Raw genomic sequence first — 27,227 nt, forward strand, 5'->3', positions numbered from 1 at the left:
CTGCACAATAAATAATATTTAATAAAATATTTAAGGTTTTCATGTGACTCACCCTTGTATGTAGATATTGATATCAGGAAATGACCTTGTAAATGTAAGAGAATGGGGCTAGATATTGCAAATTGAACATACCTAGAAACACAAATATAGTAAATATTTGCTGATGACCAAGTCATAGTAGTACAAGGTGGCACAGATGCGAAATATGTATATAATCAGTTAGCAATGAAATATAAAAATAGGGTTTGCACATTAATTATCAAGAAAGAGAGTATCTTTCTAGTGATCTGGATGAACGGTACACTGACGGGGAGAAAATAAAAAAGCTCAACAAATTTTGCTACCTGGGATTCATGCCAAAAAGAGAGCGAAATACAAAATTAGAAACTGATAAAAGAATCAGTAATAGAAGTAGGTCGTTGGGGACACTCAATTCAATTTCGTGCAGCAGGAATGTCACGAATATTCAAGTTGACATTAGAGTTTGCAGTCCACTGTTGAGCAGAGACCTGGACAACTAATAAAAGACATATGGACAAGCTCAAAGTATCAGAGATGAATTAATGGAGAGGGCAACAAGGATTTCAAGGCAGACCATGTCAGGAACACCAAAGTGATAAAGATAATGGAAGTGTAAGAAGTAACACACGATGTGATGGATCGAAAAAAGTACCGTTGTACAGCTGTGTACAAATACCGCAACTGATACGAGGGTCACTCCAAAAGAAATGCACACTACTTTTGTAAAAATACAGTTTTCATTTTGCATGTGTGAAAGTTTTACAGTGTATAGATACATCCTTCCCGCTCGTTTTCAAATTTAGTTCAACCTGTTCCTGTGAGTGGTGTCACCACAGCACGTCTTCAAGATGGCTGCTACACTTGATGTTTGTCAGAAGCAATGTGCTGTCATAGAATTCCTGTGCTGTGAAAACGAGACAGTGGGAAACATCCACAACAGGTTGAAAAAGGTGTACGGAGATGCTGCTGTCGATCGCAGTACAGTTAGTCGATGGGCAAGCAGGTTATGATGAAAGCGGGCACGGCAGTATTGAGGATTGTCCTCGAAGTGGCAGGCCTCGTACTGCACACACTCCAGACAATGTGCAGAGAGTTAACGAATTGGTGACTGCTGACAGACGCATCACAGTGAATGAATTGTCATGCTACGTTGGGATAGGGGAAGGAAGTGTTTGCAGAAAACTGAAAGTGTTGGCGTTAAAAAAGGTTTGTGCCAGGTGTGTTCCCAGGATGTTGACAGTGGCCCACAAACAAAAACCATATGCGGCGAACTTTTGGAACAGTATGAGAGTCGTGGAGATGAATTTCTTGGAACAATTGTGACAGGTGATGAAACATGGTTCCATCATTTTTTACCAGAGACAAAGAGGCAATCAATGGAGCGGCATCATGAAAATCCAGCCAAGAAAAAAAAATTCAAAACCACAACTTCTGTTGGAAAAGTTACGGCTACAGTGTTTTTCGATTCCAAAGGAGTCTTGCTCGTGGACATCGTGCCAAGTGGAACCACCATAAATTCTGATGCATAGGTGACGACACTGAAGAAACTTCAAGTTCGACTGAGTTGTGTTCGACCACATCGGTAAAAGCAAGATGTTTTGCTGTTGCACGACAATGCACGGCCACATGTCAGTCAAAAAACCATGGAAATGATCACAAAACTCAGATGGACAACACTGAAACACCCACTTTACAGTCCTGACCTGGCTCCGTGTGGCTATCATCTCTTTGGGAAACTGAAAGACTCTGTTCGTGGAACAAGGTTTGAAGATGAGGACTCCCTTGTGCACGCTGCCAAACAGTGGCTCCAACGGGTTGGTCCAGAATTTTACCGTGCGGGTATACAGGCGCTGGTTCCAAGATGGCATAAGGCAGTTGAGAGGGATGGAAATTATGTGGAGAAATGAAAATATTGTTCCTAAAGGATGTATCTACACACTGTAAAACTTTCAAACATGTAGAATAAAACATGATTTTTAAAAAAAAAATTGTGTGCATTTCTTTTGGAATGACTCTCGTATTAGGCTTGGGGCAGAGGGGGGACGGGGGGGGGGGGGGGCTGCTTTGCTTCACAATGTATGATGACAATGAGGAAGTAGTGTGCGAAAGAAGAGGATACACATGTGCAAAGTATCTGCAGGAAAGTCTTGAGATAATGTTGGGTAATTGTGCACCATTCACTGTAACGTTTTCCAAGTGTATTGTTATGTTGTAGAGAAACCTCTATACTGAGGAAAGTCTCAATAAATAAATAAACCAAGTATTTTCTATTACAGTAAGATATAATCTGCATCAAGTCTGCTGGATCACAGTCAAAGTTGGTAAGAAATAAGGATAGTCCATAACAAGTCCCTTTAATATATTACAAAGCGTATTGACCAAACAAGGTACTTATCTCTATGTGTACCGTTGACATATAAGGCAAGATGCACAGATAGCCAGTGATAGATTACATCCAGTTATTTTTATTCCTTTACATCATCAACACACAACTGTAGTCTAGTTATACTGTTCAGTAACACCACAGAACTAAACACTGGGAGCAGACCAGAATTGGAAATCTGTATAACTGCCGGAAGTCGACTCATTCCGGAATCGTCCGAGGATGAGGCAGCACTGGTACAGTGCAGAATATCCAAAGTGTCATTCTGTTGCACTTCCAATTGAACTATCTCGGTAGAAGCATCACTTGCTACCCTATAGGCCGGGCAGCCATCTCAGCAAAAGGCACAGAACCCTGAAACATGGAACAGAGTATTAGAAAAAGGATAATATAAAAAAGGAAACACTTCCTGATGTTCTGCAATTATTATTTACTTAATCGTGAAACTTCACAATGGAACAGGCTGTTCTGTATGTTTCCTGGACTGTAATACGGAAAAAATTCATTATATGGTGCATCGACTCATTTCAATCCCATTATCGACACCTCTCTTTCAAACTGAACCATAAGCAAACTTATAGCTTGCAGTAATGGCTAAAGTTGTGGATTCAGAAAACCCCTAATAGTCAAGATTGCAAATGTAACTTTATTGGCTACTAGTTTTGGCTTATCTACAAGCCATCTTCAGCTCTGTAATAGAGAAACATCATCTAAGAAGTGCAAAGATTGTAAGAGTTACTATAAAAGTTTAATCACACAATACATACCAAAACAAAATATACTGATTAGTGTACAACTGCCAAATGGCAGGACACATCACCATTATTGGTCTGAAGAGGATTGTTTGTTATACCACAGTCAGTCAAAAAGTAAAGCCTCTTTTTTTTTTATCCACAGTTTTGGTCCCTCTTTTAACAATGGTATATATTTCAGTGAGGTAAAAAGGATGGTCGTGCTTCTGAAGCCACTGATTGTGTCTGATTCTCATGCTAAACAATGAACCCATATTTACATCTACATCTACATTTATACTCTGCAAGCCACCAAACGGTGTGTGGTGGAGTGCACTTTACGTGCCACTGTCATTACCTCCCTTTTCTGTTCCAGTCGCGTATGGTTCGCGGGAAGAACAACTGCCGAAAAGCCTCCATGCGCGCTCGAATCTCTCTAATTTTACATTCGTGATCTCCTTGGGAGGTATAAGTAGGGGGAAGCAATATATTCGATACCTCATCCAGAAAAGCACCCTCTCGAAACCTGGACAGCAAGCTACACCGCGATGCAGAGCGCCTTTCTTTCAGAGTCTGCCACTAGAGTTTGCTAAACATCTCCTTACCAAATAACCCTGTGACGAAACATGCCGCTCTTCTTTGGATCTTCTCTATCCCCTCCGTCAACCCAACCTGGTACAGATCCCACACTGATGAGCAATACTCAAGTATAGGTCGAACGAGTGTTTTGTAAGCCACCTCCTTTGTTGATGGACTACTTTTTCTAAGGACTCACCCAACGAATCTCAACCTGGTAACCGCCTTACGAACAATTCATTCCACTTCAAATTGTTCCGCGCGCATACTCACAGATATTTTACAGAAGTAACTGCTACCAGTGTTTGTTCCGCTAATTGCGAGTCACAATTTTTTCAGAAAGTCCTCTCCCTCCATACAGAAATACTACCAGAGGCAATCCCCCCCTTTATTCTGGTCAGTTAACATTATCAGTATCCAAGTTGCACAAATCTTTGAAGCATCCTAGCTGTTGAATAACTGTCACCACACTGCTTTCACTGAGTGAGCTAATGTGACACAAATCACTTGCAGTCACTTGGTGGTCAACACGAATGATGTCGTTTAGTCGCTGAATGCTGTGTGGAGTCACTGAGGTCATCAGTCTTCCGTTCTGCGTTTCGTCAGCAAACGACGTTTGTTCTTCGGCTTCATTACAGCGACAACCTGTCACCTGACAGCACTAATATCCATTGTTGCATCACTGTAAAAAATTTTCCAGTCTCTCATGAAAGCGAATGGGCATTCTGTGTTTGAGAATTCTATCACAGAACGCTGTTTAATACGAACATCGATGTCAGCCATTTCACAAGTGACTGCAGTGGTGACATCTGCTGATGCAGAAAATTAGCACTGCAGTGGACTGGAGAAGAAGCATTGTGTAATAGTGCCATGTTCAAATTTTTCACCTAATGAACATTATGTAGGGGGAAAAATAGGAGGCATTACTATTGGACTGACCCTCATCAATCTAATGAAACAATGATGCAAATTATCCTAAAACAGATTTAAATCATGGCAATAAGCAAGAATACATAACAAGGAAACTTACGTTGAGACTATAGCTCTTAGCCAGAATAAAAACTGATCATATATAATACACAGTGCAGAATCTAACAGCAATCATATGTGGACACTGAGGTCATTTTTTCCACATTACATTATTCTAAAGTAACCTCAATAAGTAATGACTGTTATGGACTGTAGAAAGAGACACATTTTTCGCATTAGAAATTAGTACTGTGTAACCACCATATGTGAACATAAACATCATGTGTCACTCATGACAAGCTTCGGTAGACCAGAAGTGCTTGTGCTGTGGCAGGGAAAAGATTAACCAGTGGTATACTTTGACACTTACAGGAAGTAATTGTTAGCACCATCTGGCAGAAATCGTCTATCTGTAAGTCTTGGTGCATAGCATCGGGGAGTCTTCTGCCTGCTGCAGCTTGGACACTTGCTAGTCTACTGAAACTTTTGTCGCAAGTGACACAGGATTACGTTCACATGTTGATGGTAGGCAATGAAAACCTTGTAACTCCATCTGTCTGTGTAACAATAATTACTTATGATGTTACTTTATAATAATTAATGTGGAAAATATTATTTCAGTGTTCATATATGAAAATTAGCATATTCTGTCAGTATACATTACATATCACAACAGTTTAATCTGTATAAAAGCTATAGTCTCAATGTAAATTTCTTTGTTACATATTCTTGCACTATAATATTATTGTCATGATGTAAATATATGTTTAGGATAATTTACATCACGGTTCCATTAGATTGTGTGATAAAAACTCCTGCTCATGCAAATTATGATGATGTGTCCTGCTGGTTGGCAGTTATACACTAATCAATGTTTTTTGAGATGACACTTTTATATTAACAATTTACATTACTGTATTTGTTAGATGCAATTTTCTATATTTCAGATCTAAAGATGGCTTGTAGACAAGCCAAAACAAAGTAATCAATAAAATTACATTTATGATATGTATTATTAGGCTGGTGCATATGTTCACACCATTTTTCCACAAATTTAATAAACAGACCAGCTACAAATAACAGAGACTTTAGTCATCAATAATGTATTCTCTTTCACTATTTACATCAGTTTGCCAATGTGAGGGTAACTTATCCATTCCGTGACTGTAGAAATTGCACGGTTTTGAGGTTATGAACTCGTGGTGGAACCATGTTCGGTGCACAGTTTCTTTTGCAAAGGATGTCCTTTGAAGGTTGTTCGAAAGAGAGCGGGGAAGGTGAAAATCTGAGAATGCAGAGGCTCAAGTGAATAAGATGGGTGCAGAATGACTTCCTGACCCAACTCCTGTATAGTGTGTTTCTTCAGTCTAGTATAACATGGGCAGGCAGTATCGTGGAGTAGCATCGCTTCACACAGTCTTCCTGGTTGTTGTTGTTGTTGTTGGACTGCATCTGCAAGATGTCCCAGTTGTTGACAGTTAATGTCAGTAGTGGTTGTTACACCTCAGGAAAGTAACTCTTAGTACACTACACCATTTCTGTTCCACCAGATCCATAACACTATCTTTTGTGGATGTGCACAGGTCACTGCATGGGAAGCTCCTGCATTATTTGGGCTCAACCGTTCCTTTTTTTCCCTTAAGTTAGCATAAGAACACAACTTCTCTTCGCCAGCAGCCAGTGGTGAATACAGAAAAATCTCGAAGAGGGGGCACTAAAGATCTTGAGATACCTTACTTGTACCATAATAAAAAAATAATCAAGTCAAATGCGGAGTTTGACAAAGTTTTATTTATACTGATTATACACATATACAAGACAATGCCTTCTTACGATACAAAAAACTTAGTACTGTGGTTCTCTTCCTTAAATGATGAATCCTATGCGCCTATTCTTCCTGGCAAAATGGTTAATTACGTCGTCAATAGGACAATAAATTTAAGAGGGCAGCACGGATAGTCCTGCAAAGGGGGAGGGGGCGCACGTAACGCGTGCTCCCCATACGTATCAGCCACTGCCAGCAGCGATACAGAACAGGAATAATCAGTGCCGTTCATGAGCCAATCTATGACAAGCAAGCAGAGATGAACATATGACCACCCGCCGGTTTTTTGTGATTTTGGCTTAGAGCATGCAGTACACTTAGGCCCGATTTTTTAACCTGCCCCATTGCGTGCAAATATCACATGAAGGTGTAATTACCACAGTTCACCACAACTGCCAGTTCTCCAGTACAGTGATGTGGATCACTCTGGATTAATGCATTAAATTATCTTCACCAAACCCTGAAGGCCTCTGTGAACATGGAGAGTCACTAATGTCAGAACGATCCTCCTTAAAGTGAGAAAACCATTTTCTTGCTGTGCTCTGTCCAATGGCATTATCCCTGCACACGGCGCAAATGTTTCTGGCTGCTTCTGCTGCTGTCACCCCTCTATTAAACAGAAGTATCTGTAAGAAATATTCTGCTTTCTCACTTGGTACTCCATTTTCTAGCATCCACAGCTTTACTCACTATCTCCAAATGACAATATGTAAATTCAAGTCGCAAACAGCGAACTAGAAATAAAAAATTACAATCAATAAATAGACCCGTAGTAACTAGCATACCAACATGCAACACAAAAACACTATGAACTTATGCATGAATGTAATACTAAGGGTTTCCCGAAATCCACAGCTTTAACACAACAGATTGGTTATCTCCAAGTTTGACCATATCAAATAATAAGATAATGGCTAAAGCTCTCACTTGATTGATAACAGTCTACGAAAAAGGTAAACTGAGTAAAATTACATCATTTTTTGTGTATGTTGATCAACAGGAAACAGTGAGCAGTTACAAGAAATGATAAACTATCCCATATGTTGTCAAAATTTCGGATAGCATTGCAAAACAGTTAAAAGTCGCTCCACTACAGACCTGCATTTTGCAACACAAGTAAAACAGCTTAAGGTACTATTCAATAGCAGAGATGAAATGATGCCTTCGGCACAAAGCAGTTTGTACAAAGTCACTTGCAAGCCCTGTAGAAATGTATATGCCGAGAGATGCTGCAATTAGGTTTTCCTAACAGGAGAGAAGCTAAAGACTAAGATAGGGAGATTTAACCTTTGCAGAACACCTTCTAGCAGAAATCCACCCATATACTGCACAGTGTGACATTTTATTTGGGGTCGTTTCAGACTAGTCTCTCTGCTGAGAAATGGAATGGCAGCTGTGGCCATTGCTGTCATTCAATTCTGATGGTATTTGATGTATTTTGTTATAGTTTTCATTGTTTTGTATTTTTATTGTGAAATATGTGTCTGAACAGTTCTTATCTGCTTTGTGGTGGAAGTAAACTGTAAAGTACTAATTACATTAAAAAACCAACACAATTTTTTTAAAAAAGAAAACAAGACCAAATTGAAATAATTAGCCCATGAAGCAAAAGCCAAGCTGATATAAGGCCCCTTTTACATGGTACACCTATTGTATACAAGTCTGCACCAGAGCTCCAAGAGTACAAGTCTGGAACTGCCGACAGTTCCGTTTGCCCTATTAAACTGTGCACCTAACGTATACAAGTCGGCCCCAGTGCGCCGAGAGCAAATATTCGGAACTGCAGGCTCGTTTACATTGATCTCTTTCAACTGTAGGCTTGTTAACGTTGATCTCTTTCTAACGGTGCCATTTACTCATTAAAAAACTTTTAAGAGATCTAGGTTAGTATTTATTATGCAGTTATTATCTTGAGCAGTTATAATGATCTTGTGCAGTTATCGTGAAATTACATTATCGCTATACTGAATTATGGACTAAAATGTTTGTTTTACGTCATGCTGGTACAAGCAAATGATTATCTACATTTATGTTTCACGCAATTATCTATGCAGCACTTGCCATGACAGTGGCCACCACAGTCATTAGGATGACGACGAATGATGACATAATGCCAGGAGCGACAGTTTGGCTAGACCCTGGCTAGGAAGAAGGGGTGAAAGCACGACATATACCCCCTCGAACATCCACAGGAATTTAGGAACTTTGTCAGAATGGATGCGTCTTGTTCTGAGAAGCTGCAATTGATTGTGCATGATGGTAATCATGCAAGTGACACAGTAATGATTGAAGATATTTCACAATAGTGTGACCACAAGGCTGAAAAATGTCTGTAGTCTTCAACTGTTGGAGCCATCACAACTGCTCTGACATTTCTCTCAACACTATTCTTTCTGGTGTGCTGAACTAATTCGAAAGATACAATCAAACTAAACACAAGAGGTACTTTCACCAACAACAGTCATGTGTACACATATCAAAAGTAAACTATATACACATTTACATAAATTGTATAAACTCAGACTCCAACATTTGTGGCTATATTTTATTTTGGTACAGTGTATCTAGACAATCATATAGACACCTTTCCTTACTCAATGCCTCAGTAAGCATGCTTATACTTTCTTTGTTTCATTCCATTTCTACAATAAGAAGCTATTATTAGATATACAGCTTTTCTTGACGACTAGAGAAAAAGAGGGAATTTTCATTTTTTTTAAGCCAGTATTTACAAAAAAGTAGCTTACTGCAAAATGTGTAGGACATCTCAGGCAATAGCCAAAAGAGGCCTCAAGAGGTCACATATTTCTTGTCTGCTAACGAGAAGTGAAAACATTCAGACACGCCCTCAAAATACTGCATCACGCGCGTGTGCGTATTCACCACTAAAAAACCTTACATATTTATTCATTCAGTTTCCAAATTTAAATATTTGAAGTTTTTCCTTAAAATTAGTTTTGAATTTGAGGTTTCTCTACTGATATATATGTCTTTGGTTCTCAGAACTTTTAATAATACATAGCATTATTAAAGCCCTTTGAAATACAAATAAAAATTTCCACTCATTGGTGACTGCCAACAAGAGTATGGGCTGGATATGTTCTCTGAAGAATGTTTCAGCATTGAATTGAATCCTTTGCTTTTACATGTAGGTCATCAAAAATTTGCACATTTATCCTAAAATAGTGGAAAAAGGTATTGGTACCATTTCTAAAGTTCTCTAAAAGTATTAAGAATGCCTCAACATTGTCTCTCCTCACGCTGGTTGGATGAACCCATCACATTGTGTTTCTTCTTCTTGTCTTCAGGCATCTAAGAGAGAGCATCCAGGTAATCCCTTTGCTTTGTCAAAATTTAGGGATATACGTACACTGTAAACATGTGACATACTGCAGATGCAGCATTCCGTCATGCAAGCTACTGCACCATTTGTACGAACGTCGTGCTGATGCAAACAGCCCCCACTTAACAGCCATGCACCCAGCACCATTAGCTTGCCAGCTTGATAAGTGTGAAACAACCCTTATTGTTTTGAAATGCAGACAGGTGACCTCAGTGAAAATACTTGAAGCCAATGAACATACGACACTGAATGCCAGCTTAGTTTCAAATGACCAAGCACAATTTTCTCTTCCACCTTTATTAAATTAGGTTTCAGTTATGCAAATGTTACATTACAACAGTAAAACCAACTTTACTTTTCATTTTTGTTAAATGTAACGATATACAGTAAAGTAATACCTCCCATTTTAAAAAAATCTGTATGTTTGTCACTAGTATCTCTGTAAGATGTACTTCAATTTTATCTGTGGTAGCGACATACAGTTGTAGCAACCTTTCCAATTTTAGTTTACTTGTGTCATATAGCTCTACTCTCCCTAATTCAGTTCAATACCTTTTCATTCATTATCCAGTGTACCCATCTAATATGCTGCATTCTTTTGTCCCACCACATTTCAAAAGCATCAACCCTCTTCTCATCTGTACTGATTATAGTCTACTTGAATAAACCAACTGACAAAAGCACAACATACCAGGTGATCAAAAAGTCAGTATAAATTTGAAAACTGAATAAATCACGGAATAATGTAGATAGAGAGGTAAAAATTGACACACATGCTTGGAATGACAAGGGGTTTTATTAGAACCAAACCAATATAAAAGTTCAAAAAATGTCCGACAGAGCCGCCCGGTGTGGCCGAGCGGTTCTAGGTGCTTCAGTCTGGCACCGCGCGACTGCTACAGTCGCAGGTTCGAATCCTGCCTCGGGAATGGGTGTGTGTGATGTCCTTAGGTTATTTAGGTTGAAGTATTTCTAAGTTCTAGGGGACTGATGACCTCAGATGTTAAGTCCCATAGTGCTCAGAGCCATTTGAACCATTTGTCCGACAGATGGGGCTTCATCTGATGAGAATGGCAATAATTAGCATAACAAAGTAAGACAAAGCAAAGATGATGTTCTTTACAGGAAATGCTCAATATGTCCACCATCATTCCTCAACAATAGCTGCAGTCGAGGAATAATGTTGTGAACAGCACTGTAAAGCATGTCCGGAGTTACGGTGAGGCATTGGCGTCGGATGTTGTCTTTCAGCATCCCTACAGATGTCGGTCGACCACGATACACTTGCGACTTCAGGTAACCCCAAAGCCAATAATCGCACGGACTGAGGTCTGGGGACCTGGGAGGCCAAGCATGACAAAAGCGGCGGCTGAGCACACATTCATCACCAAACGACGCGCGCAAGAGATCTTTCACGCGTCTAGCAATATGGGGTGGTTCTAATAAAACCCCATGTCTTTCCAAGCACGTGTGTCAATTTTTATCTCTTTATCTACATTATTCCGTGGTTTATTAAGTTTTCAAATTTATACTGACTTTTTGATCACCCGGTACAATAAAAAGTGCTTACAATGTAGCCCCTCAATAGTCACAAAATTAAATACAATACAAAACTTACACAACCAGGAATCAAATATGTAAGTGAAATCACTTAAAAAACAACTAACACTGAATTTGCAACTAAAACAGGAAAGTGAATGTCCTGCAGAACTTCCAGATAACTTCCAGAGGATATTACGAACTTAAATTAGAACGAAGACCAATCAGAACATGCACAACAAAAAATACCAAGAAAAGGGTTTTTTAAGACTAGATTCCACAATGAAGTGGAACTAGTCATGAGCACAATCAGGAGAAAACACGATTTGTTTCTTTGGGCATCCAATAAAAGCAAGAGGAAAGAGGAGTCAGGACAAAAAGAGAGGAATTCTGGAACAGTAAGAGCAACATGAAAAGGATTATGGAAATCGTGGAAATTATAAGGCAACTACAAATACATATACAATACAAATTACGACAGAAGACTTATAAAAACAGAACAGGTAAAAATTAAGAAACTCAAAGGCTCACAAAGTAGATTACAAACTGATACCAACAAACAAGCAATGGGAAGGGTCATTTCGAAGAAGAAGTACTCAGCCAACACAGGACACTAAGAAACTCTTTTTATAAAATTGACTTAAGTGGTCCATGAAAGTCACTGCAAGAGGTACTACTATCACTAGTATTATGATACAGTAAACAGTATTCTCTGTGCATTTCTTGTTCTCTGGAACTTTTGGAGCTGGCTGCACTTTTCTCCGGCAGGGCAGTGACTCACTTATTTTACATTCAACAGCACCCAAGTATTACCTGTCACACGCTCCAGTTTGTGAGAAGAATGTCATAATTTGGGTTTCACATGGAATGATTGCACCACAAATTATTTAAATATTGCAGATGTGATCAAAAATTAATGATAACTTTTGCTTTTCTGAAACAATCTTTATTTATTATCTCCCTCAGATATAACACACTTGTGCCAGCACTTTTTTCAATCTTGGATGCACTTCTGGATCTCACTTTTTGTAAAAATAGAATCTTCAATGATTTTGGTGGCAAAACAACATCTTTTCACAGTTCTCTACAGTCTTGGGAATAGAAAGAAGTTGCAGGAGCTCATGTCCGGTGAATATGGTGGCTCAGGCAACATAACAGTTTTACCTTTCATCAAAAAATCATTAACAAGTATTGAGGTGTGAGCAGAAACACCACCACCACCACCACCACCACCACCACCACCACCACCATCATTACCATCATCCAATATCCACCACTGCTTTTGCCACAATTCTAGTCATTTCCTTCAGATAACTTTATGCAAATAATGCATAACTTCCATGTAGTATTCCTTATTGACTACAACCATACTGCAGGAACTCATGATGCACATATCATTGTTATCAGTAAACACAGTGAGATGAACCTTCACATGTGTTTTACCTTTTCGAACTTCTTTTGGTCTTAGCTCTTCAAGCAGTTACCATTGGGAACACTGTGCCTCATCTTCGACATCATACCCTTATAACCATGTTTTGTCACCCTTTTAACCTTCTTTAGAAATTCTGGATCATTGTCAACTTCATTCGCCAATTCCTCAGCGATGTCTCTGAATGTCATCTTTGGTTGAAGTTCAATTTTGGAACTAACTTTTAGGTTTATTTGTGGAAGGTGCATGTGATTATGCATGAAACCATTGTTGTCAGTCAGTAGTTTCCACTGACAGAATATACACCCATCAAAAAAAGTTTTGCACCACCCCGGTTCCGAGAACTCCTGAAGACAGATGTTGATTGTGAATATTGTATCACAGACACAGTCCCTTTCACTGTTCAGAGATGTCACTAAAACCACCCAAAGATGTAAACAACCATGCATGAGCAGCGCCTATTGGACGGAGGGGGTCTAACAGCCGGTCAGTTCCAGTCATTCCACCAGGAAGGAGGTACACGGCTCGTGTTGTACGTAGTTCAACCATGCCTAGGCGGTCAATACCGTGGTTCGATCACATCCGCATTGTTACTTTGTGCCAAGAAGGGCTCTCAACAAGGGAAGTGTTCAGGCATCTCAGAGTGAACCAAAGCAATGTTGTTCAGACATGGAGGAGATACAGAGAGACAGGACCTGTCCGTCACATGGCTCGCTCAGGCCGCCCAAGGGCTACTACTGCAGTGGATGACCACTACCTACAGATTATGGCTCAGAGGAATTCTGAAAGCAATGCCACCATGTTGAATAATACTTTTCGTGCCATCACAGGAAGTTGTGCGCAATAGGCTGCATGATGCGCAACTTCACTCCCAACATCCATGGCGAGGTCCATCTTTGCAACTACAACACCATGCAGCGAAGCATAGTTGGCCCAACAACATGGCGAATGGACCACTCAGGATTGGCAACATGTTCTCTTCACTGATGAGTGTTGCGTATGCCTTCAACCAGACGACCATCGGAGATGCGTTTGAAGGCAACCCGGTCAGGCTGAACGCCTTACACACACTTCAGCAAGTGCAGCAAGGTGGAGGTTCCTTGCTGTTTTGGGGTGGCATAATGCGGGGCCAACATATGCTGTGGTGGTAGGAAAGGTGCCGTAACGGCTGTACGATACGTGAATGCCACCCTCCGACCGATAATGCAACCATATCGGCAGCATATTGGCGAGGCATTTGTCTTTATAGACGACAATTCGCACCCCCATCATGAGCATCTTGTGAATGACGTCCTTCGGGATAACGACATTGCTCGACTAGAGTGGCCAGCATATTCTCCAGACACGAACCCCATCGAACATGCCTGGGATAGATTGAAAAGGGCTATTTATGGACGATGCAACCCGTCAACCACTCTGAGGGATCTACGCTGAATCGCCGTTGAGGAGTGGGACAATCTGGACCGACAGTGCCTTGATGAACTTGTGGATAGTATGCCATGATGAATACAGGCAGGCATCAATGCAAGAGGACGTGCTACTGGGTATCAGAGGTACCGGTGTGTACAGTAATCTGGACTCCACCTCTGAAGGTCTTGCTGTATGGTGGTTCAACATGCAATGTGTGGTTTCCATGAGCAATTAAAAGGGCGGAAATTGTGTTTATGTTGATCTCTATTCCAATTTTCTCTACAGGTTCCGGAACTTGCGGAACCGAGGTGATGCAAAACTTTTTTTGATGTGTGTATTACTGTCTGAACAGTTATCAAAAGATGACTATGGACAATTGTAACCTGAAAGTTTAATTTGGAAAAGCAATGCAGCAACAACAAACTTGAGTGTGAAAGTGGAATATATTTAACTATTAATAACGGCATGGTTGGGTCTAGGTGATGTCTGAAAGTATGTGACTCACAATAAGTCAACATAAAAAATAAAATCATCTTTACTACTATTCTTTCAAAGCAACATTTTTCCACTTAAATTTGGGAAATTTTAACATTCGCAAAATACAGAGACGTTTTTATAAGAGGCAATAGGGTCTGTTTCATTTAGTAACACAGTGTGTTCAGTCTGTAAACTATACTGAGCAGTTCCAGGAACGTCTGTGCCTATCGATTTCAGAGAAGGCTTACTGTGAGTGCTGCGTGACTGGTGTTATCTGTGGCCACAGAGGAATTCTAAGCGCCATTGGCTGGTATGGTGTCTAAGCAAGCAATCTGCTGCAGGTGACGAAGTGACTGACTGATGGAGTGGGTCAGCTAGCTGCCAGTCTACGTACTGTAGTCACGGAGATGCGACCGCCGAGCGTCGAGGGCAGTACCGAGCTACAAGCGAGTACAGGCTATCTGTTTCCTGCTACCGTGTACGGAGTACGATGCCATGGTGGATGCTGTGGCTGTCACATTCTGATAAGGATGGGTGTGGAAGTGACAGGATTTTGCTAAGCGAGATTCTCAGCTGGGCTCGCAAGAGAATAAAAGCCATCATGCCAGTGATTATCGGAGCTGAAGTTCCGGAATGAGATTTTCACTCTGCAGCGGAGTGCGCGCCGGTACGATACTTCCTGGCAGATTAAAACTGTGTGCCAGACCGAGACTCGAACTCGGGACCTTTGCCTTTCGCGGGCAAGTGCTCTACCAACTGAGCTACCATTTTATAGTTTTAATCTGCCAGGAAGTTTCATATCAGCGCACACTCCGCTGCAGAGTGAAAATCTCATTCTGGAAACATCCCCCAGGCTGTGGCTAGGCCATGTCTCCGCAGTATCCTTTCTTTCAGGAGTGCTAGTTCTGCGAGGTTCGCAGGAGAGCTTCTGTAAAGTTTGGAAGGTAGGAGACGAGATACTGGCAGAAGTAAAGCTGTGAGGACGGGGCGTGAGTCGTGCTTGGGTAGCTCAGTTGGTAGAGCACTTGCCCAAGAAAGGCAAAGGTCCAGAGTTCGAGTCTCGGTCAGGCACACAGTTTTAATCTGCCAGGAAGTTTCGGAGCTGAAGTTGTCATCAGCCTGCCATGCTAACCGCGCCTTCTGTTCTGGTAGAGGCTATTTAGTCTGTTTTCCTCTTTACTGCTGTAGAACAGTACAGCAGTGTGACGGATAGGTAAACTGGGGTTCACCAGTGTTTGAGTGTCACTGTTTGGCAGACACTTCATCAGTCAGTATACGAGTGACATTGTCTGCCAGAAATTGTGGTTGGTCAACGTACGAGAAATGCTGTTTTAAACTGTCATTGCACTTTTTGGTGGCACTGTCCTTTTACCTAGGGAATCCCAAAAGTAAGGACTCCTATTTTTTTATATGTACACAGACTTGTTTATTCCTACAATGGTTTACATCAGTTTACAGCTTGAACACTTAGCTATTTTTTTGACATAATCACCATTTCTGTCGATGCATTTTTGTAGACGCTGTGGCAGTTTTTGTATGCCCACGTCATACCAGCTCGCCGTCATGCTGTTCAGAAAGTTATGAACTGGTGCGATTGTTGCTTGGTCTCAGGTGTTAAGTGGTATGCCCAGGTTTCGTCACCCGTGACAGTTGAGTCCAGAAAGTTGTCCTGTTCGGCTTCAAGGCACTGAAGAAATGCACGGGAATCATCAACTCGTTGCCCCAAGGGGTCCTCAGTCAGCATGCGTGGCACCCATCTTGCGCACACCTTCCGGTAGTTCAATGTTTCTGTTAAAATTCTGTGAGCGGTGCTTCGGGAAACGTCAGGAACCAATGTGCAGAGATCATCCAGGGTGATCTGCTGATCTTCACATTTGCTTTGCTCAAACTTCAACACTGTCTCCTCAGAAATTGACGGTCTCCCACTCCTTTGTTCATCGTGAATTTCGGTCCGACCAGCTGCAAAGTCTCTACGCCACCTACGAACATTTTTGACATCCCTGCACGACTCACCATACACTTCCATCTATCGCCGATGGATTTCAATCGGTGCAGAGCCCTCGGCGTTCAAAAACAGAATAAATGCACGCAATTGGCACTTGGCAGTAACATCCAAAGGGAGCTCCATTCTTAACGGCTGCCAAGCCAAGACAGCGCCTCAGTGCAGTGTGTGCTGTTTACACACAGTGCGTGAAGCACTCTTCATAACAGTGTGACCAACTGCCACACAGAGTTCTGTACTTATAAAAAAATAGGAGACCTTAGTTTTGGAATTACCTTCGTAGTTGCCTCTCCTGTTACGTTTTTGTCATGGGTTGGGCTGGTTTAACGTTGCCTCCTAGCAAGCATGAGCTTGCACTTAGGTAAAGTGTATCTGTTGGTCTAATTGTCTCTAGTATAAGTGAAGCACTCGTTATTAATGCCAAGGTTGCTCCTCATTCGTATTCTATTTAAAATTAATATTAAGCTTTGCTTTTATTATTTATTAAATATGTTGTAGCTGTGTTGCTTTTAAGTGGTGTAAAAGAATGGAATGTCTGATTGAAAGTTTAATCTGTGAAGGTTGGCAGCATTCAATTGCTATTAAATATTTACTGCACTGGAATTGAGGTTCTATAACAGATGGTGGAATATAAGTGAGAGCTATTGATGTAAGGTTGACAACATTTAACTTTGTTGAAGTTTAGTGTGTTAGTTCTGATATGGCTATGTTAAGGGTTCAATACACAGGGTGATTCTGTGACGATCTTACAAACTTTCAGGGATGATGAGGTAAGGAACCCTGGTCCGGAAATGACCGAGTCGAAAGTTAAAAGTGAAAATTGTTCTGATACCTCTAACAGTGGAGCTCTTCCACTGCAAGCTCTACCTACTCCCAAACCATAGCTTGGGAGTAGGTAGTATGGACCAAAACAAGAAAAAAGTCCAGTAACCATGGGCTCTACTGTGTCTACAAGCACTTGTTCAGTTTTGCTACTGTGAAAACACATCTCTTCTACTAATCAAGTGTTCATAGCTTTTTAAAGACACACATTTTAGAACCTGTGTTTGCTACACATTTTCTTTCTTGTTTTGGTTCACACTACCTCCTCCTAAAATATGGAAAGTGAAGAGCTCGTAATATAAGAGGTCCACTATCAGAGTACCAGAATGATTTCAGTTCATAACCTTTGCCCTTTGCTCCGTTATCTGCGGACCAGTGCCCCCCTGCCCCCCTACTTCAAACTGATACATTTACCCTTATCTATCATCCCTGAAAAAAGATCTATCATCTCAGAATCATCCTGTATGTGAATCCAATTGATATATGTTTATTATGTGCATTTTTAGAGCTGCACATCAAACAGTGGTTTTAAAAGAAACCGAGAGTTAACTTGTAAAAGTCTTTAGAGGTCTACAAGGAGAAAAATTTGTTTTCCCTGTGGCAAATGTGGTGAAATAAAGATGGCTATTAATCCTTTTAACATCAAGGTAATGACCTATCGTTATGCCCTACTGATCTGATGCCAGTACTGTCAGAGTGCCATTTTGTCAGTATGCTGTTTTCTTTCACTTGGCTTACAAAATTCAATGCCAGATGTAGCTAGCAAGTGCAGTATTGGGGCTCAACATTTCGATTTGTGTGTACATTGGCAGTTATCAACTTTTAATTGCAGTGAAATATTGATGATGTGTAGCTCAGCTACTACATTGTTCCTTTGTTGACATCATGCTTAAAAATACTTGTTTACATTCTGTTATATCATCTGACATTTTTGTGCAGTATTGTTATTTCATGTTGTTTCTGTGCTATTTTTGTTTCTGCTGATGTTTGCTGTTTGTTTATTTAATTCATTTTTGCAATTTTTTTTATAAAAATGTGTCCAATAATAATATTTGGGAGTTATTGAAAAATACTTGTGATATGGAGTATTTTAGAGAAAGCAGCAGTGGCCCAGAAAGTGACAGTGATTTTCATGCTGGTATGGTGGAAAGTGGACAGGATGGAAAATACACAGTACACTGAAATGATTGCACCTGAAACACTACAGCCGCTGCCACATCCATTACAGGAGGTGCCTGGACCACAGCATATGACACCAGTGGGATCTTCCACAACTGAATATTTCAATTTATTTTTCACTACAGCATTACTTCAAGTAATTGTCACTGAAAGAAATCACTCGGCTATGCAATTTGCATCCAAACACACTGTTATTTTATCCTGCTCACATAAAAAACGGAAGAATGTCACGATAGGTGACGTAAGAGGTTTTATAGCATACTTACTGAATATGGGACTCGACAAAAGGCCCATATTCTTTACATAGAGGAGCACAAAACTATCTAAGGTACTTCCATGGTTTGGCAAAATGTATTCTGCTAGAAAACATGAGAGTTAGGTGATACAGAACTGCATAGATCGGTCAGACTGTAATGTGCTGTACAATTATTATAATTTTTACCATAAAATAGGGTGAGTAGAAAGAATGAGGTGAACAGCAACAAAACTTCCTGAAAAGTTCTATGCTAGTGTGTTGGAAGACAAATGGCAATATCATCAAAAGATCTATTTGTCTAGGCTGGTAGTGAATCAATCTAACAGGGAAGTTATGAATTTCAAAGTTGACAACACTGTCAGTCAATGTCTTGTTCGCTCTATGATGATCACCGGATGTGGTGCTGAATTAGCTCACTTTGAACTTTATTTGAAAGCAACAGTCTAAGTTGTGTTGTTTGAATTTAGGCGCACAGTAAGCTAATTTGCAGTCCTGTTTCATTAACCAAAAGTTCAGTTTTAAAGTATACTTTGATCTAACTTGTGTTTAAGCTAACTGAAAATGTGGGGGCTGTGTTTTTGAACGTTGTGGGGTGAACAGAAATGGCAATTGGAAGTGTTTCTTCCGAAGAGGACGTATAATTTGATGGAAATGAGAATACACCTGGCACCGTTCTCAATCCAAGAGATCACCCTGTGATTAATTTTGAAAAGACAAGGCAAATAACACACATTTATTTTTGGAAATGAGGAGTCACTTTAGAGTGAAGGAGATGATGTTTGAAATCTCTTTGTAATTTCAAACACATCATTTTTAAACTTTATGTCAGTTACTTAATGTCCAAAACAATGTCAGAAAATAACAATCTTTATTTCGGAAACAGTACAAAAAACAAAATGTATGCAACATTTTTAGTTTTTGTTACGGAATGGAACTATTTTGAACTAGATAAATTTTGTTTCTTGTTCTTCTACATCCATAACATATTTTAACCCAAAATAGATTTTGACATGTCCCTGTTCACCCCAAGGACTAATAAATAGAAGAAATAATAAGATTACCACTGCTATTTCTATTCATCCCTGTCTGTGGAGTGAATGGAAATACAAAGTTTTTAACTGTTTATATTATGCATGATCTCTGTCCCAATTTTAATTATATGTTCAAAGTTAAGCCCAGACATGTGAGTCCACGTAATTTAAATTTTCATATTTCTTGTTAATATAATCAGTTGTTTTTTTCTTTTAAAGTTGAAAACTTTTTCTATTCACCCCATTGTATGATAAATCTGTAAATAATGTTAAAAATTTCATTTTTCTTATGCAAGTTTACTTAGAAATTTTGCTTAGATTTTATGGACATTTGTGTGCTTTCTTTAAATCAAGGGTAGTGTTAATTATATGGAAACAAAATCGAACTCATATTAACTTTTTATTTTGTCACTGAAAAATGAAATGTTCGTATGGCATTTATTGGCCGGGATATCCCCTTCGGGGTTCGGCTGCCATATTGCAAGTCTTTTTACTTGACGCCACTTTGGCGACTTGTGTCCATGATGGTGAAAATATTATAATAAAAAATTTAAAGTGAAATAGTATGGTAATCTGTGTGTACTATAACAAGCTACATACTTTTGGAGGTAAGTGGTATTTTTTTATATTTTCACATCGAATGCAGCACGATATATCGCAATTTAAATAGAACACTGATGACAGTGTAAAAACTGTATGACATTTTTAGCATTTGCCGTTCAAAATGGCTGACTGCAAAAGGATTAAACTGTGCTACGATTGACAGTTGTGAAATTGCTCTTACCATGCAGCGTAGTATGGTGATTGTGTATTTATTGGTAAATAACGTCTAATTATGTTCACTGAAACCACAAGCACGCTCTACTCCATAAAGCCACGCTCGCTACAACATTACGCGTATCATCGCCATTTCTGATAGCTGCAGAACTAAAATATAGAGCAGGGGGGTCATACCGATAAATATCAGATAGACTCGCCTATGACTTGACATCAGCTGGCTATGTCCATCAGTAGAGCAGATCCATTGCTCTTACCCCGTGGGCGGCTACCGTGCAGAGCGACGGCCGAATCGCCTGCCTCGCCGGGCGGCCGGTGGCCGAGGCGTCGGTTTACTGGCTGCCCCAGGTTTCGGACCCACTGCAGTGGCAGGGCCATCCTTGCTGCTGCTGTAAAAGACAGCCCACTAAAGTCAGGGCAGAGCGCAAATAAAAGCAACACAGAATAGGATGTTCACGTAAGACTGGTTGTAGGGAAGGCAAATGGCAGACTATAGCCCTGTGTGAGAGTTCAGGAGACTGCATGATGCCTGTAAAGCATGATATACACATATTGCACATGAGACTCATTCTTGAGTATTCCTCAAATATTTGCATCCCACACCAGTCCGTCCGTCAGTCCCAGTCCCAGTCCCAGTCCCAGTCCCAGTCTCTCTCTCTCTCTCTCTCTCTCTCTCTCTCTCTCTCTCTCTCTCTCTCTCTGTGTGTGTGTGTGTGTGTGTGTGTGTGTGTGTGTGTGTGTGTGTGTGTGTGTGTGTGTGTGTGTGTGTTGTGTGTGTGTGTATGGGCGCGCGTGCACGCATAGTATTTGCCCCTTGCCGTAAGCCATCCACCACACTGGTAGTCACAAAATTTGGAACACCATGACCTTCAACAGAAAGACTTTGAAATGAATAATTCCTTTTACATAGTTGGGAGTTTTTGTGACACAAAATGGAAGCTCTGTGGAGGAAATAAGTAGCAGAGCATTTGTGTGCAAAAAGAACAATGGCAAGACCCGGATTGAAAAATAACAATACGGAAAGGGTAGACTGATACTCACTGCACAGAGGAGGCACTGAGCCGCAATCAGGCACAGAGAAAAGAAAGGGCTGCTCTGTGTGGTGAGTAGCAATCCATATTGCTTATTGCTGTGGTATAAAAAGAACTTTAGAAAAGGTGAGGGGTTAAGTCAACTGAACCTACCGGTAAAGGACATCAGTTTTGACCAGTGGCATAATAATATGTGCTCAAACAGAAAGAGAACATAACAATGACAATACTGGTATTGCATCCAGAGTATTTTTGGAAAGTAGGTAGGTGTGACATGATAATCTGTGGTATAGCCCGAGATCTAGGTTAGGTCAGAAGGTGACAGTTCGGTTATGAGTTGGCACGGCAGTATCGAAACTTCAATTAACCCGAGGTTTCGGAACTGAGAATGTTACGTCACTAGATGTCAAATGTGTGACATTTTTAGCACAACATGTCTCAGGACTATGTCATCCCATTATCAAATGCTACAAAACAAGGAAACCAGTCAAATACTGCAATACTACATGTACTGACAACCATATAAAAAAATCCTTCTCCCTTCCTGCTACAGCCTCCTCCTTACCCCCACCCAGTCGCCACTTCCATCACGCACTGGTGCTGCTGTTCGCAGTGTGGTTTCAGTTCTCTGAGACTGCAGATGTGTGTGCAAGTTGTGTGTGTGTGTGTGTGTGTGTGTGTGTGTGTGTGTGTACTGCTGACAAAGGCCTTAATGGCCAAAAGCTTTAATTGTGTGAATCTTTTTGTTGTGCCTATCGCGACTCAGCATCTCCGCTATATGGTGAGTAGCAACTTTCCTTCTCTGGTATTGTTACATTCCATCCTGGATTTCCCATTGTTTGATATTTTACCATATAAAAAATAGTTATATAGTCCCTCAGTAAAACATACCTTAAAGCTCCTGTATGCCGTCAGGCAACGTCAAAAGTAAAAATCCAGCAGAAAATCTGTATCGTCAAACATAAAACTTTTCTTAGAACAACTCATGTTGACATGTTACTCTCTCAAGCATAGTTGTGAACTAAAAGCAGCTGCTTCTACCTACCAAAGATAGTCCATTCCTACAATGCGTATGCCCCCGACGATGCTACTGTCTTCGATAAAATCTGTGAACATTAATATGCTGAGTCCTAGAAAATTCTACAAACCAATAATACACCTATGTTGCAACATTTGCATTCGTACAGAATGGCCAACAGGGAACATAAAACCTAACACTGATTAATTCATAAGTTGGTACCTGCTTTTCATGGAGGACACAGCTAAAGTGGACCCAGAAATGTCTTCTCATTTACCATGCTGATGCCTTCCTTTCTTAAAGTGCAAAAAACACTGCTTCCTCTAAATCTGACAACCACCACCATTTATCCTCAAAGTGCAATTACCCTCACTCATGCTGTCAATGATGTTACTGATGAATGCTGCTCACTCTCGATGTGCGTCACCATGTCTCTAAGTCCTCACAATGAGATTGTAGAAATGAGAATGCTTAGGCAAATAGCAGTAGAAAGTGTTTTTTGTGCAGGTTTAATAGATAGGTTGGATGCAGCAGTAGTGCACAAAAACCAACAAAATTAGATAAATCCCCAGAAGTGTAAAGTAATGCAATATTGGGGAATTATCTCTGTGTATAAAAGGCAATGTCCCAACCGACTGACTCGTTGTCGGCCAGCCAAAACCACTAAAGGATAGAGATTTGAAGTTTTGAGAGGGAGTGGATCTCATACTGTAGGCATCATTTAAGGATGGACTGCCCGAAATTCCAACCCTAAGGGGACGAAATAGGGGATGGAAAGCTTTTTGAAAGTATGTCACTATTAAGGGAATTTTGATGCTAGATCTATGAAAACTGGTATTTGGTTTCTCTGTCAGAAAAATATAAAACACACATTTCAGAATTTTGTATCCACTAACAGGGTAAAATAGTAGGTGAAAGTTTTTTTGAAAATAAATAATTACTAAAGATCTACTAAAGGATTTTTAAGGCTACATCTATGACAACTGGTACTAGACGTCTCGGTTACAAATAAAAAAAAGTATGTGTTTATCGAAATTCTGCCCTTAAGAGAGTGCAATAGGCGATGAAAATTTTTAATAAAATATTTCATTACATTAAACAAATTTTAAAGGCAAAATATGAAAATTGGCATTTCACTTCTCAATCAGATATAAGGAAATATTTGTTACAGAATGAAAGTTGCTATGGAAATATCTCCACCACAAGAATGCAAAAGGCACGATTAACAAAACTTGACTCCAGCTACCAGAATCGCTTTTTGGTAAGAAGTACATTTGGCAGTGCAGTGCAAAGACTGTGCTAGCCCCGTATAAATTTGTGAGGTTATTTAACAATAAAGGGGTGCAAATTCCATTTAGGGTTGACAGCAAACTGCAGCAGAGGTTAAAGCATGACTGGCAAAGAAGAGTTTGTGAAATTAAGTGTCAAGATTGTGAAATGAAGTACACAGAGGAAACACAAAAAAACTTTAAAGTAAGATTTAAAGAGCATAAGAATAAAGGGAATGGCTCATCGGGAACTGTGCACCTTAAGAGTGAGTAGCATTTGCGGGGTAATGTCACGGACTGCATAACAGTAACAGCACTTTGAAGATAGAAGGTGGCAGCTGTCAAATTTAGAAGAAGCAAGAGTTTTTTTGCACTTTATGAAAGGAAAGCATCAGCGTGTTTAGTGGGAAGACATTTCTGGGCCTACTTTAGGAAGGTCCACCTCGGCAAGCAGCCACCGACTTATCTGAATTTTCGGTCTTTGGTTTTATGTTTTCTGTTGGCCATTCTATAGAAATGCATATGTTGTAACATAGCTGTAGTATTGGTTTGTGTGACTCGACATTTAATGTTCATAGATTTTATAAGAGAATTAGCACCATTGGAGACTGTGACGTATATGTTGCAGAAATGTACTATCTTTGGTAGGTGAAAGCAACTGCCTTTAGTTTACATCTATGCCTTGAGAATGTAATACACTGACACAAGTTTTTCTAAGAATAGTTGAATGTTTAACAACGCAGGTTTGCTGCTGGGTTTTTACTTTTGATGGTGCCTAATGTCACAGGAGCTTTAGGGTATATTTTACTACAGGATAATATAAATATTTTTTATGCGCCCAAAATGAAATGTATTCGCAGTTGCGAATGTGAACTAATGTCAGTTGTACAGCAGAATGACGACAATGAAAATTTGTGCTTGACCGGTACCCGAAACTCGATTTCCCACTTATCATGATAATTCCATAATACAACTGACAGTTGTCCCTATTTGCAACTGAGAATACATTTCACGTATTTCATAACGGCTGCAGTGTCTGTTCCTTTGGACATGCGTGCATATCTGAACTAACATTGCATCATTCTTAACAACACAGGTGATGAAATATCGTATTTTTTATATGGCTACCAGTATGTGCAGTGTTGAGATTTTTTGATTCGATTCATTGTTTTATAGCATTTGATGTTGTACTAAAAATATACAACTGACAGCTGGTGGTGTAACATTCTCAGTACGGATTCACGAAATAGTAGTACGACAGCTTCAAAACAGACAACCTGAGGTTTGTTGATGACAAAAATTCCAGTAGAACTGCGAAAGAGATTTGTCAAAAGTTTTGCTTGACATGTTCAATTATAGAAAAATGTTGAAGGATAGATAGTTAGACTGGGTAAGTAATGAGCACGTACTGAATCCAACGGGGGGAAAAAAGAAATTTATGATGCAACTTCCCTATAAGAAGTGATCAGTTGATAGGATATGTCTTGAGGTGTCAAAGAATTGTCATTTTGGAAACGGAGGAAAATGTGGAGTGTAAAAATAGTAAACAGGGACCAAGGCTTCACTACAGTAAGCAAGCTGAAGTGGAGGGAAATTGCAGTAGTTTTGCAGAGATAAAGAGTCTTGCACAGGATAGAGTAGCATGGAGAGCTGCACGGAACCAGTCTTGAGAATGAAAACAATGACAACAACAGGTCATCATATCTGTGATACACTCCCCACCTTTCATGACAGCACAAAAGAAGACCCTTCCTTTAAAATGTTGATGTCTTCCAGCAAACCTATGTCCACCCCCAGTAGCTGAATGGTCTGCGTGACGGGTTGTCAATCCTCTAGGCCCGGGTTCGATTCCCAGCTGGATCAGGGAATTTTCTCCGCCCAGGGACTGGGTATTGTGCTGTCATCATTATCATCCAGGGACTGGGTGTTGTGCTGTCATCATTATCATCCTCATCGACTGCAGGTCACCAAAGTGGCTTCAAATTGAAAGACCACAACCGGCAAATGACTGTCCGACGGGGGGCCCTAGCCATACGATTAAATAAAAAAGCAAACCTGTCTGCCAAGGATCCCATACCACTCATCAATACCCGAGATGTGGGTGGACGAGTGTTGTGTAAGCAGTAGCTTTAGTATGCTACAGCATCCTGAGAAATCAGCAGAAGCAGAACTTGCTCTGGAAAACGGACACCGCACAGCATTCGAGGAGACAGCTATTATTAAATGGACGAATTGTTTCCGTGATAGCATTAGAAATGAAGCAGTTCAATATAATTCCTGAAAACAGCCGCAATAACGATGGTGGTCTGCAGCTAAGCACAGCTCGGGAGATGGACACTGGAAGGGTGTAACATGTGTGACGCTCTTACAAGGAAAATATGACCTAGGACTGAACACTGGTGATGACATCAGAGGCAGTAGTGCAGCAACAGGGTGTATCAGGATCTCACTGACAATAACAGATCACATGAAGAGTATCATTTTTTATTAAGGAACATATATGTCTACCCGTCAGGGTAGCCGAGAGCACTAAATGTCCTGCTTTCTGGACTTGGGTAGGCGCGCCGGCCCTGGATAGAATCTGCCTGGTGGATTAACCACGATGGCTGGTGTGCCGACCAGCCTGGATGTGGTTTTTAGGCGGTTTCCCACATCCCACTAGTTGAATACCGGACTGGTCCCCACATCCTGCCTCAGTTACATGGCATGCAGACATCTAAACACTTTTCCGTGGATTACACTAGTCGCAGAGAGTTGGGGTACACTCATTCTGTCCCAGGCGGTACAGGGTGGTGGCAGGAAGGACATCCGGCCACCCCTTAAACTAAACTCGCCAAATCCAATTAACCGTGCCGATCCTGCGTAGCTGTGGGAAAAGGCACAAGCGATAGATGATAGTCTTAAATACGTCCTTAAAGTTATAATAATGAATAACTACAACTGCACAAAAATTATCATTTGTTATTATTGGGTATATTCTGACAGTAATTACACGAACGGTTCAACAGCACACCCTGTGCTTCAATACATGATACACACCGTTGAACCAATGCCCGCCCAACTCTGGAGAACATATCAAGATACTGTTGGATTTACATGCAGTGTATCCACAGTTGAGAATATGGACTACCATCACCTGT

General features: G+C 40.4%; 1 protein-coding gene across 4 annotated transcripts in view; it reads right to left on the reverse strand.

Annotated features, from left to right (window-relative positions):
• Positions 1–2,332: 2,332 nt before the first annotated feature.
• The window catches only part of LOC126427311 (uncharacterized), a 42,303-nt gene continuing 17,408 nt past the window's right edge, over positions 2,333–27,227 (reverse strand). Inside the window, exons 2-3 of one of the 4 annotated variants that reach the window (XM_050089616.1) lie at positions 21,028–21,156; positions 2,333–2,758 (exon numbers count right to left, since the gene is read on the reverse strand). In XM_050089616.1, the coding sequence (XP_049945573.1) occupies positions 21,039–21,156 (118 nt within the window). In that variant the 3' untranslated portion in view covers positions 2,333–2,758; positions 21,028–21,038. Of the gene's footprint in view, positions 2,759–20,947; positions 21,160–27,227 lie in introns of all 4 variants that reach the window. The other 3 variants (XR_007576632.1, XM_050089615.1, XM_050089617.1) reach the window with 3 other exon arrangements.

Source organism: Schistocerca serialis, chromosome 11 (assembly GCF_023864345.2).
Source record: "Schistocerca serialis cubense isolate TAMUIC-IGC-003099 chromosome 11, iqSchSeri2.2, whole genome shotgun sequence".
Taxonomy (NCBI): domain Eukaryota; kingdom Metazoa; phylum Arthropoda; class Insecta; order Orthoptera; family Acrididae; genus Schistocerca; species Schistocerca serialis.